The sequence below is a fragment of the Dendrobates tinctorius genome, unplaced genomic scaffold, assembly GCF_039654945.1.
Source record: "Dendrobates tinctorius isolate UK_male_01 unplaced genomic scaffold, ASM3965494v1 ptg000111l, whole genome shotgun sequence".
NCBI classification, from domain to species: domain Eukaryota; kingdom Metazoa; phylum Chordata; class Amphibia; order Anura; family Dendrobatidae; genus Dendrobates; species Dendrobates tinctorius.
In genome coordinates, this window is record NW_027361779.1 from 42,655,581 (window position 1) to 42,668,900 (window position 13,320).

The 13,320-nt window shown below is 43.8% G+C and overlaps 1 protein-coding gene across 1 annotated transcript in view; it reads right to left on the minus strand.

Annotated features, from left to right (window-relative positions):
* LOC141100933 (uncharacterized) overlaps positions 1-13,320 on the minus strand; it is a 516,918-nt gene that overhangs the window by 119,698 nt on the left and 383,900 nt on the right. Inside the window, exons 77-79 of the mRNA XM_073589707.1 lie at positions 8,724-8,807; positions 8,413-8,569; positions 8,154-8,250 (exon numbers count right to left, since the gene is read on the minus strand). Coding sequence (XP_073445808.1) covers positions 8,154-8,250; positions 8,413-8,569; positions 8,724-8,807 — 338 coding nt within the window. The remainder of the gene's footprint in view (positions 1-8,153; positions 8,251-8,412; positions 8,570-8,723; positions 8,808-13,320) is intronic.

The window sequence follows — 13,320 nt, forward strand, 5'->3', positions numbered from 1 at the left end:
GACAAAGAGACTGTTAAAAATATTTTGGCCAAGCTAAGAAGCACCTTTGACACTCGCACTGCAGCTGAAATCAAGATGAGGTTCTTTGGATGTAAACAGAAAGCGCAGGACAGTATAATGGACTATGCTCTTAACCTGCAGGAGGCGCTGCAAGCTGTCAAGCAGATTGATCCTGACAGTGTGAAAGATGGAGACGGACTGATAAAGGAGCAATTTATTGAAGGACTCCTATCCAGTACCCACCGAGCACAGTTGCGCATCATAGCCCTACAAAACCCTGACCTAGACTTTGCTGATTTCAAGGACAGGGCTATCCGGGCTATGCAGGAACCAACTGTCAGCCATCCAGCGCCCCCTAGGTGCCCAGTGATCACCTACCACCAGGAAGCAACATCTTTCCCTTCCATCACTGTGGAGGCTGATGCACAGACTCTGGATAAAGATCCAACTGAAGAACTACGTCTCCAGGGCCAGGAGTTGACCAAAGGTATGGCTGCACTTACTAAAACCGTGCAGTCCCTGCAGGTGTCCTCCAAGGAAAAGATCCAGCTTGCTTCCAGTCCAGAGGATGTCCCGTGGCTTTGGAAGAGTAGAACCCCGCCACTCCGAGGGAGGAACAACGATTGCTATGACCAGGATGGACGTCCCATCTGTCGTCACTGCCACAAGGCAGGTCACCTCGCAAGATTCTATTATTTAAACGAGCAACCCCTGGAGCAGAGGGCCAACCCCCAGGAGTAGGACCACAAGGCCCAAAGAACTGGAGAGCCAAGTATGTTGGAGGGAGACCGATCCTTCCAGTGGTGATTGACGGCATCCCCATGAATGCTTTGCTGTACACTGGCTCCCAGGTGACCACTATGCCCTTTATCCTCTACAAGCGGTATTGGGCTGACTCTGAACTCACCCATGGCCCAAGTGATGAACTCACAGTAGTTGCCAGTAATGGTCAGCCTTTATCACAAATAGGATGAAAAGAAATTACTGTTAAAGTGGGGAGGGTGGAGTTAAAATCTCAAGGTCTGATAGTTGTGGATATTGATTGTCGAGAATGTAATCCCATGATGACTCTTGGTATAAATGTAATTGAAAATTGTCTTTCCGAGGTTATTGTCTTGTTGCAACAGGTGGCTGAGACTGCTGGTTCCAGTGAACAACGAGTCTTGCAGAAGGAGATCAAGGCCCTGATGCAAAGACAGCAGGTAGAACTCTCTGGCGGAGAAATTGGCAGCGTCAGAGTGAGTGATGCTTTCCCCATTGCAATACTCCCCAGATGTGAACTGTTGATTTGGTGTCGGGCAGCCATAGGCCTCAGAGGAAAAGATTACCAGGCATTGGTAGAGACAGTATACTCTGATAGCAGGCCCACTGTCCTGACAGCCTGAGGGGTAGTGGATGTACGTAAAGGGAGAGTACCTGTACGCCTTTTGAATTGTGGGGAGGAGGAGGCCACAATACCTTGGTATGCCACAGTTGCTAAGCTGCTCACTGTCAGTAACAATGCAATGCAGGCAGCAGAGACCTTGGTCTCATCTGACCAGGTGGAGGACAATGGCTCTGAAAAGCAGCTGGAGGAGTGGTGCCAGTAACTGCAGGTGGGGACTGACTCCACCCCTTCAAACCAAAGAATGGGGTTTACAGAGTGACCCAGGAGTATGAGCTTGTATTCAGTAAACACCCTCTAGATTTTGGGAAGGCAAAAGGGGTTCAACATCATATCCCCATTGGTAATCATCCACCCATAAAAGAAAGGTACCGGCCTATACCTCCAACACAATATCAATGTGCCAAAAGTATGTTGAGAGAAATTAAGGAGGCTGGGGTGATCAGAGACAGTTGTAGCCCCTGGGCAGCTCCAATAGTTTTTGTAAAGAAAAAGGATGGTACCATGAGAATGTGTGTTGATTACAGAAAAATTAACAGCATTACACATAAAGATGCCTACCCATTACCTAGAATTGAGGAGTCATTAGCCGCATTTAAAACTGCTAACTACTTTTCCACCTTGGATCTCACTAGTGAGTATTGTCAGGTTCCAGTGGCAGAGACAGACAAGGAGAAAACAGCATTTACCACCCCAATGGGTCTCTGTGAGTTCAACTATATGCCATTCGGGCTCTGCACCGCCCCAGGAACATTTCAACGGCTGATGGAGTGCTGCCTGGGACACAAGAACTTCGAGACAGTCTTGTTGTACCTAGATGATGTCATTGTTTTCACCAAGACTTATGAAGACCATCTGAAGCACCTGGCTGAGGTGTTTGAAGCCTTGTCCAACTTTGGCCTGAAAGTGAAGCCTTCCTAATGCCACCTCCTGAAGCCCAAGGTACAGTACCTCGGTCATGTAGTGAGTGCAGAAGGTGTGGCACCAGATCCTGACAAAGTCACAGTCATCCGGGACTGGCCGAAGCCCTGCAACCTCCATGAAGTACGCCAATTCCTCGGACTGGTAGGCTACTACCGAAGATTCATCAAAGGCTACACTGAAATAGCCACCCCTATGCAAAATCTTCTGGTGGAACAGTCTAAGAAAGCCAAACAGAAGAGTTCCACATTTGAATGGACCGAGGAGTTGGAGAGGTCCTTCACCCGACTGAAGATGGCTCTCACAGGAGATGAAGTTCTGGCCTACCCAGATTATGACCAACCCTTTGTGTTGTATACTGATGCCAGCAACGTGGGACTGGGAGCAGTACTGTCACAGGTACAGAATGGCAAAGAAAGAGTGATCTCCTATGCCAGCAGGAAACTGCATCCCACTGAAAGGAACTCTGACAACTACAGTTCCTTCAAGCTGGAGTTCCTCGCCATAGTCTGGGCTGTGACTGAAAGATTCAAGCATTACCTCGCTTCAGCCAAGTTTACCATCTTCACGGACAACAACCCGCTGACTCACTTGGAAACTGCCAAGCTAGGTGCACTGGAGCAGCGATGGATGGCTCGGCTATCTAACTATGAATTCACCATCAAGTACTGAGCAGGGCACAAGAATGCCAATGCTGATGTGCTGTCCAGAATGCCTAATCTGCCAGATGCAGGAGAAGACCCCGAGGCTTTTGAAGAGATAGAGTTACCTCCCTTCCACCGGCCAATTGCGGCCCAACGTGCCCAAGGAGTGAGAAGCAGAAGGTCTGGCTTGAAAGAGGCCACCCTAAATCCATTGCCCCATCATGACTGGGCAGAAACGCAGGATAGTGACCCCGCAGTCTGCCTGGTGAAGGAGCTACTGTCACAAGCTGACACGCCCAGAGTCGGATGCTCCTGAACAAACCCAGCAGTTGTGGAAGGAAAGAGGCAGGCTGTTCATTTATCAAGGAAAGCTGTGGCGGAGGAGAATCAATGCCCGCACTCATGAGCTGGTCTGGCAGGTGGTAGTCCCGAAGAGAGAGGCATCAATGGTCTTGGAAGCATACCACAATGGAGCTGGGCACTTCGGATGGAAGAAGTTGGAAGCCTTGCTCCGGGAGAGATTCTACTGGGCTGGTATGAGGAAAGCCACTGAAAATTGGTGCCGGGAGTGTGGACAATGCAACCTGCGCAGAAAGGACCGCAACAGCCAGTGAGCTCCTTTGCAGTCAATAATAACCAAACAGCCACTCGAGTTGGTAGCCCTGGACCATGTGAAGCTGGTTCCAAGCCGTTCAGGCTACATTTGTGCTCTTACCATCGTGGACCACTACTCAAGATTCCTGGTAGTAGTGCCTGTCAAGGATCAAACAGCCAGGACAGCAGCCAGAGCATTCCAACAGCACTTCTGTAGACCACATGGATATCCCGAAAGAGTGCTTACAGATCAAGGTCCAGCCTTTGAGGCAGAAATGTTCCAGGAATTCTGTAACTTGTACGGTTGCAAGAAGATCAGGACAACACCGTACCATCCACAGACCAATGGCATGTGTGAAAAGATGAACCAGGTGGTGATCGACCTGCTGAAGACCTTGCCTTTGGAGGAAAAGAATTTGTGGCCAGAGAAGTTGCCAAATCTGGTTGACCTCTACAATCACATTCCTGTGAATTCCACCAACTGCACTCCAGCCTACCTAATGAGAGCGAGGCCTGGTAAGCTGCCTATTGATTTGGATATGGGAGTCCTTACACCTGAGGTAACATCACCAGATGCTGACTGGGATACAGAGCGGCAGCAACAGTACAGTAGAGTACAAGAGTGTGTGGAAAAGAGTCTAGCTCAGGCAAGACAAAAATAAGAAAGGCACTACAATAAACATGCACCCGCAGTTCCCTTGTCACCAGGAGAACAAGTCCTAAAGAGGAAAAGAAGGATGCATAAATTGGATGACCAATGGGAAGCTGAACCCTACACCATTCTACCCTCAAACTTTGACAATACCAAGGTGTGCCTTATTAGTAAAGATGGAGGAGAAACCTCAGCAGCAATATCGAGGGATCATTTGAAATTATGCCCTGACCAGCTCATGGAAAGAATGGAAAAACAAAATAACATCCAACCCATGGAAGAAGAAGCAACTCAGCACTATACTTGGAGAATTCCCTGCCAATTGGACTAAAGCAAATGATGCCATAGTGGTGCCAGTGTTGACATTTCCCCAACTGGTAGTGCAGGAAGACTCAAGAGAACTCTGAAAATCAGGAAGTTCAGGCAGCAGATGCCACACCAACAGTGGAGCCAGAGAATCCTCGCCCTGCCAGTGGTGAATTTGTCTTACCCATGGGGAGTCTAAGAGTTTGCAGACAGCTACTACCCAGTCTACCTACAGTGACTAGAAGTGGTCCTACAGAAAGTTGTGGGAAGGCCGTGCGCTTTACAGCAGTAATTTTTTCTATTTCTGCCTACATCTATAATATGCTGCTATGGATAAATATTTTTAATCTACGTTTGAAATAAAGAAAAAGATTTTTTAAGTACTTCAAACTTGGCTCGCTGGATTTATCTCCTTTTTGTAACTTTGTACATAGTTCACCATTTGCCCAGGAATGGACCATGGACGTTGATGCATGGACTTATCATCACAGGACTATTTTTGGAGCCTTTGGTTTTTTGCAATTTTTCATTTTTCTAAATCTTGCACATTTATATTTATTTATTTGTTTATATGTTGTGTATGTTTTTCATCAGCCCAGGAGTGCTGAATTGCACTAGGGGGGAATGTATCGCCCCCAGGGGTATGGTCACCACAGTGACATTGCCTTCCTCCAGGGAGGGGGATGTCAGGCTTGGAAGCAATGAAGGGTCTCTCTAGCAGTTAACCATGTCATGCAACACGGATCCCACTCCAGGCCAGCAGAGGGAGCTCTGAACCAATAATAAGGGGAGGAGTGCTCTCTGAGGGCCAGGAAGGGAGTTTGAGTTAGTGTGAGGAGGCCGAAGTGTATAGTCATGTGGAGAGAAGCTGGAGGTTGAGCTGTGGATAGAGAGCTCCCTCCCAGTGATAGCGCATGATCTGGAGCCTGGTCTCCACAGTTGTATGGATACTGAAGGTCCTGCAACAGAAACCAGAGGAATAGGAAACTGTAAATGCTCTATTCCCACCTAAGACTCGGAGGCACAACAGCGACGGGTGAGCCAAGAGAAATAGAGGGCTACAGCTGTCTGCCGTATGAGGTAGTTCTAAGAGAAGATAAGAAGGAGGAACTTCAGTGTAACACAGTACTGCATGTACCTCAACTAAGCGCTAGGAAGGAGACTACACAACCTATCTGCATAGAGACATTCCTGAGTTGCTTCCAGGCTAGCCTGCTCCTGTGCCATCTGTAATCGGGACCCTGGACTGCATTTGCCAAGTAAAGGTAAAGAAACTGCACCCTGTGGTGTCCTTGCCTTCTTCCTACCATCTCTCCGGCACTGCTACATCCTTGTGCCATACACTGCACCCTCGTCCCCAATACCTTTCTACACTGCCCTGGGACCAACAGCCCTGCCTGTAGAGGGCTACAACATCACAGCTGCACTACATCATCAGTCCCAGAGGATCTGCGTGCAGCGTTGGCTTAATATGTCCCTTGCCGAACACCACAGGTGGCGTCACGAATCATTCATAAACTTTATTCCCATCACTCAATCCCTTTACATGGGCGCCCAGGGCCACGGACCGGGTCACCGCTGCTGTGACACCTCCCTCTGAGAGACCGGCCCGGTACCGAGTACCCCACAGCCCTGGGAGGGCGACCCATATGTTATGCCATCTCATCACGTTTTCTGTCATCTTTCCATATATTCTGTCATCTTTCCTCCAATGAAGCACGAAATTGAAGAAAGACGTGCATTTTTGTGCATATGTGTACTACGTATGAGGATGTAGTATCTAAATGCAAGCACATTGTATTAGAATGTGCACTTTTGTTATGTGTGCTATTATATATTTTTGCCTAACGTGAATAAAAATGTGCATATGTACAAGTGGGTGGGCATAGAAACATGCATCACACAGGAGCCCTTTGCTTTCAGTGTTTGCCCCTTGTTGGAAATGGGCAAGGCTATTCATGATTGATATACAGTGGGTACAGAAAGTATTCAGACCCTTTTAAATTTTTCACTCTTTGTTTCATTGCAGCCATTTGGCAAATTCAAAAAAGTTCATTTTTTCTCATCAATGTATACTCTGCACCCCATCATGACTGAAAAAAAACAGAAATATAGACATTTTTGCAAATTTATTAAAGAAAAAAATGAAATATCACATGGTCATAGGTATTCAGACCCTTTGCTTAGACATTCATATTTAAGTCACATGCTATCCGTTCCCTTGTGATCCTCCTTGAGATGGTTCTACTCCTTCATTGGAGTCCAGCTGTGTTTAATTAAAATGATAGGACTTGATTTGTAAAGGCACACACCTGTCTATATAAGACCTCACAGCTCACAGTGCATGTCAGACCAAATGAGAATCATGAGGTCAAAGGAACTGGCCAAGGAGCTCAGAGACAGAATTGTGGCAAGGCACAGATCTGGCCAAGGTTACAAAAGAATTTCTGCAGTACTCAAGGTTCCTAAGAGCACAGTGGCCTCCATAATCCTTAAATGGAAGAAGTTTGGGACCACCAAAAGTCTTCCTAGAGCTGGCCGTCCAGCCAAACCGAGCTATCGTGGGAGAAGAGCCTTGGTGAGAGAGGCAAATATGAAACCCAAGATCACTGTGGCTGAGCTCCACAGATGCAGTAGGGAGATGGGAGAAAGTTCCACAAAGTCAACTATCACTGCAGCCCTCTACCAGTCGGGCCTTTATGGCAGAGTGGCCCAACAGAAGTCTCTCCTCGGTGAAAGACATATGAAAGCCTGCATAGAGTTAGCTAAAAAACAAATGAAAGACTCCCAGACTATGAGAAATAAGATTCTCTGGTTTAATGAGATGAAGATAGACTTTTTTGGTGATAATTCTAAGCGGTATGTGTGGAGAAAAACAGGCACTGCTCATCGCCTGCCCAATAGAATCCCAACAGTGAAACATGGTGGTGGAACATCATGCCATGAGGGTGTTTTTCAGTTGCAGAGACAGGATGACTGGTTTCCATTGAAGGAAACATGAATGCGGCAAAGTACAGAGATATCCTGGATGAAAACCTCTTCCAGAGTGCTCTGGATCTCAGACTTGGCTGAAGGTTCACCTTCCAACAAGACAATGACCCTAAGCACACAGCTAAAATAACAAAGGAGTGGCTTCAGAACAACTCTGTGACCATTCTTGACTGGCCCAGCCAGAGCCCTGACCTAAACCCAATTGGGCATCTCTGGAGAGACCTGAAAATGGCTGTCACCCGACGTTCACCATCCAACCTGATGGAACTGGAGGATCTGCAAGGAAGAATGGCAGAGGATCCCCAGGTGTGAAAAACTTGCTGCATTATTCCCAATAAGTCTTATGGCTGTGCTAGCTCAAAAGGGTGCTTCTACTGAGCAAAGGGTATGAATACTTAATACCATGTGATATTTCAGGGTATTTTTAATAAATTTGCAACAATTTCTACATTTATGTTTTTTTCCTCCATCAAGATGAGGTGCAGAGTGTAGATTAATGAGAAAAAATGAACTTTTTTGAGTTTACCAAATGGCTGCAATGAAAAAAAGTGTGAAAAAGGGGTCTGAATACTTTCCGTACCCACTGTATGTGATTTTAGCAGTAATATTGCATGCACTGATTTGTCATGCAGACCTGTTAATATTCTTCATGAACACTTACTGATGTATCATTTCAACAAATTTGCTGGTCTCGCCAATTTTATATTGTATGTTCTTCCATCTTGCTCTGTCAACCTTATCAGTAGATTCTCTTATACCTAATATTTTTGCACAGAAAAAAATTGCTTTTATTATATATATATCATTGCAAACTTACATAAATTGCTGTACTAAAAGCTTATCTGACAGTATTCTAATGAATTGTAGATATATCAGAATAACTATCACACTATCATTAAAAAATGGGCAGCGTTTCTCACCTCTCTTTGATGGAGATGGCTTGCTTACAGGAGAGGGCTGAAGTCTGGTATTCGCCCTACTTTCTGATTTCTCATTTACAGAAGACATTTTCTGGAGGTCATTCATGTTTTCAGCTTTGGAGAAACAACTGATCATGACCAACGCCATTTCCAAAATCTAGACCAGAGGACACATGTATCACTGTAAATGAAATACAACCTAGATCTTTTTTTTTAATCTATGTACCAGTTGTGGCACCAATAACACATGCAACAGTAAATTAAAATATGTCTTAAAATATTGTCTTTCTAACTTATTTGTACATTCTTACCTGAGCAACCAAGTATGGGGGATTTTGACATCGGACAAGTCTTTCAACACAAGATTTGTCTACTTTACTACACCAGTGCATCACCTATGTAAGGTAAACAAGGAGATAGAAACAAGAAAGTAAACTAAAAATGTGTACAATATACTGTATGTGTATAAATATTCCACCACATCTGTAGCCTTCAGATGGACATACACATTGAATATAAATTGGTTTATGGTTAAACAAATGTTGAAGGAATAATCAGCTGGTAAAAGATCATTTCATTGAATTATTGGTTGGCTAAAATGATCATGCGTTATTAAATTTTAGCCAACGAATATTCATTAGGTGTGAATATGTATGCTTTATGCTAGGTTTATCCCTTTTTTTCGTGTATATATTGGGACCTTTTCCTGAGGTATGCCACACACAGTTCATTAAGATACAATTTTTTAAAAATTATATGCTATGTCTGGCAGAGCTGTCTGTATATGTAGTAGACAGTGGCATAACTAGTGCAAAATTTAGACCTGCCCCCCACCACACACACCATGTTGGTCAGATGTATGGGCCCTTTTAGCGTTGTAAATCTGATAAAGGACATATGACTGAGTTGCCCCTCCCCATTATATAATAATGTCCCCCATCCTGGACTCCATCCTGCTATACAGTTGTGTGAAAAAGTGTTTGCCCCTTCTTGATTTAATAATTTTTTGACTGTTTGTCACACTTAAGAGCTTCAGACCACCAAACAAATTTAAATATTAAACAAAGTTAGCACAAGTAAACACAAAATACAGTTCTAAATGAAGGTCTTTATTATTAAGGAAAAAAGAAATCCAAGCCTACAGGCCCCTGTGTGAAAAAGTGACTGCCTCCCTTAAAACATAAATTTTCTGTGGTTTATCACATCTTTGGGAAGCGGAGTTCAAATTCCCTAGCTACACGCAGGCCTGAATTCTGCAACACATGTTCTCAATCAAGAAATCACCCACCTGACGAAGTACAGTAGACCAAAAGATCCTTAAAAGCTAAACATCATGCCGCAATCAATTCTTAAACAAATGAGAAACAAAGTAATTGAGATCTATCAGTCTGGAAAAAGATATAAAGCTATTTCTCAAGCTTTAGGACTCCAGCGAACCACAGTGAGAGCCATTTATCTACAAATGGAAAAAAAATGGAACAGTGGTGAACCTTCCCAGGAGTGGCAGGCTGACCAAAATAACCCTAAGAGCGTAGCGACAACTCATCCAAAAGGTCACAAAAGACCCTACAACAACATCCATGGAACTGCAGGCCTCACTTGCCTCAGTTTAGGTCAGTGTTCATGACTCCACCATAAGAAGGAGACAAAAATGGCCTGCATGACAGAATTCCATGACGAAAACCATTGCTGAGCAATATGAACATAAAGGCTCATCTTAGTTTTGCCAGAAAGCATCTTGATGATCCCCAAGACTTTGGGGAAAATATTTTGTGGACTGACAAAACAAAATTTGAACTTTTTGGAAGATGTATGTCTCATTACATCTGGCGTAGAAATAACACAGCATTTCAGAAAAGGAACAGCATACCAACAGTAGAATTTGGTGGTGGTAGTGTGATGGTCTAGAGTTGTTTTGCTGCTTCAGGGCCTGGAAGACTTGCTGTGGTAAATTGAACCATGAATTCTGCTGTCTACCAAAAAATCCTGAAGGAAAATGTCTGGCCATGTGTTCGTGACCTCAACCTGAAGAGTACTTGGGTTATGCAGCAGGACAATAATCCAAAACACACCAGCGAGTCCACCTCTGAATGGCTTAAGAAAAACAAAAATAGACTTTGAAGTGGCCTAGTCAAAGTCCTGACCTGAATCCGATTGAGATGCTGTGGCATGACCTTAAAAAGGAGGTTCATGCATGGAAACCTTCCAATGTGGCTGAATTACAATATTTTTTCAAAGATGAGTGGGCCAAAATTCCTCCAGAGCATTGTAAAAGACTAATTGCCAGATATCTCAAAAGCTTGACTGCAGTTTTTGCTGCTAAGGGTGGCCCAACCAGTTATTAGGCTTAGGGGGCAATCACGTTTTCACACAGGGTCTTGTAGATTTGGATTTCTTTTTCCTTAATAATAAAGACCTTCATTTAAAAACTGCATTTTGTGCTCACTTGTGTTATCTTTGTCTAATATTTAAATTTGTCTGGTGATTTGAAACATTTAAGTGTGAAAAACTCGCAAAAGAATAGGAAATCAGCAAGGGGGCAAATACCTTTTAACACAACTGTATATGTCCCCCATCCTAGGCCCATTCTAGTATATATATGCCCCTGATCTTGGTGTATACATATACTGCATGTCATGTTATATACAGCTCTGGAAAAAATTAAGAGACAACTGCAAAATTTTCAGTTTGTCTGATTTTTCTCTTTATAGGTATAGTTTTGAGTAAAATGTAAATTGCTCTTTTATTCTATAAACTACTGACAACATGTCTTCGAATTTCCAAGCACTAAATTTTATGCTTATTTTCAGAAAATGAGAAATGGTCAAAATAACAAAAAAATGCTGTGCTTGCAGACCTCAAATAATGCTAAGAAAACAAGTTCATAATCATTTTGAAACAACAATACTAATGTTTTAACTCAGGAAGAGTTCAGAAATCAATATTTTGTGGAATAACCATGATTTTTAATCACAGCTTTCATGTTTCTTGGCATGCTTTCCACCAGTCTTTCACACTGTTTCTGGGTGACCTTATGCCACTCCTGGTACAAAAATGTAAGCACTTCTTTGTTTGACGGCTGGTGGCTATCCATCTTCCCTTTGATTACATTTCAGAGGTTTTCAATGAGGTTCAGGTCTGGAGATTGGGCTGGACATGACAAGGATTTGATGTCATCCACACATTGATTGACCTAGCTGTGTGGCATGACGCATTGTCCTGCTGGAAAAACCAGTCTTCAGAGTTGGGGAACATTGCCTGAGCTGAAGGAATCTGTTTTTCCAGGAAAACGTTGTATGCGGCGTGATTCATACATCCTTCGTAAAGATTAACCTGCCTAATTCCAGCCTCACTTAAGCATCCCCAGATCATCACCGATCCTCCACCAAATTTCACAGTGGGTGCAAGAAACTGTGGCTTGTATGCCTCTCCAGGTCTCCGTCTAACCATTAGATGACCAGGTGTTGGGCAAAGCTGAAAATTAGACTCACCAGAGAAGATTACCTTACTCCAGTCCTCTATGGTCCAATCCTTATGGCCTTTGGCAAATTTCAGCCTGGCTCTCCTTTTCTTCTCATCGAGGAAAGGCTTTTTTGTACCTTTACATAACTTGAGCCCTGCCTCTAGGAGCCTTGCCGTGCACTTCAACCCAGCTGCCATTGGCCATTCCTTTTGTAGGTCACTTGATGTCCTCCTGCGGTTTCTGAGTGACATTCGAATAAGATGATGGTCATCCCGGCCAGTGGAGAGTCGTTTTCGCCCTCTGCTGGTCTGTAGCTTTGTTGTCCCCAATGTCTGCTGCTTGACCTTGTTGTAATGGACTGCCATCTTAGAAATTTTAAGGATGGATGCAACAAGACACTCACTGTATCCCTCTGCTAGTAAAGCCAGAATTCAGCCCTTCTTTTCCCCACTCTTTTTCTTTTCAATGTTCTTTTTATTAAATTTTTAAAGCATAACATCAAATGTAATAGAACAGTATTACATTTTCAAGTTTCAGCGCTTAACATATATACATACATATAGTTGGCTAGTCAAAACCATTGTAGTGAATGTCATTTACTTATGACTAGCATTATGCAGCCAAATTGAAGAAAGTGTTTTGACAACTGAAGAATTCAAAATACCATAATGCATAGTATCGAACTAAGAGTCCCAGGTTCAATCCAACACTTGGCCTTTTCAATATAGCTATCTGGGTCAACAGCGAACCAATTAAGAGAAAGTTAGAGTAAGAGAAGAGAAATAGGACAGACAAAGAGTGAGAAGGGATGGAGGGGGGGATGAGTCTTCACTGTTGAGTCTTCATAGAGTTGATCTATCTTATAGAGCAATAGCTGGCGTGTGGGGTTATTCTCAGTTTTCCAATAAGTGGGTATTAAAAGTTTGGCTGCAGCTATTATGTTGTGGACTAATATGGATAATTTCTTGTTACCCGGCCACACCGGAAAATTCAATAGTGATGTTTCAGGCGCTAGGGTCACTGTCTTTCCAATTACCTCTTGAATGACATTTTCAGTGAGTGCCCAGAAGCGTTTTATAACTGGACAGGACCACCATAAATGGAGGTAGTTGCCATCTCCAGTACCACATCTCCAGCATTTCGTGTGATGATTCACCCGCCAGGCCTGGTATTGTGTTTGCATGATGTACCATCTGGACACTATCTTATAGGAGTTTTCTTGGGTTTTAACACATTTAGTCGGACCGTGGGAATGTTTATATATATGAAGTACCTGTTCTTGAGAAAATGTGTAGCCTAGGTCATTTTCCCACTTTGCTATATAGGCCCGCTTAAGGCAATGTTTCACAAGAAGTAGCTCATGGTATATAACGGATAGTATTTTTGTGGGTTTGTTTGATTTGGAGCATAGAGTCTCGAAGGATGTGGGTTTGCGCGTTAAGTCT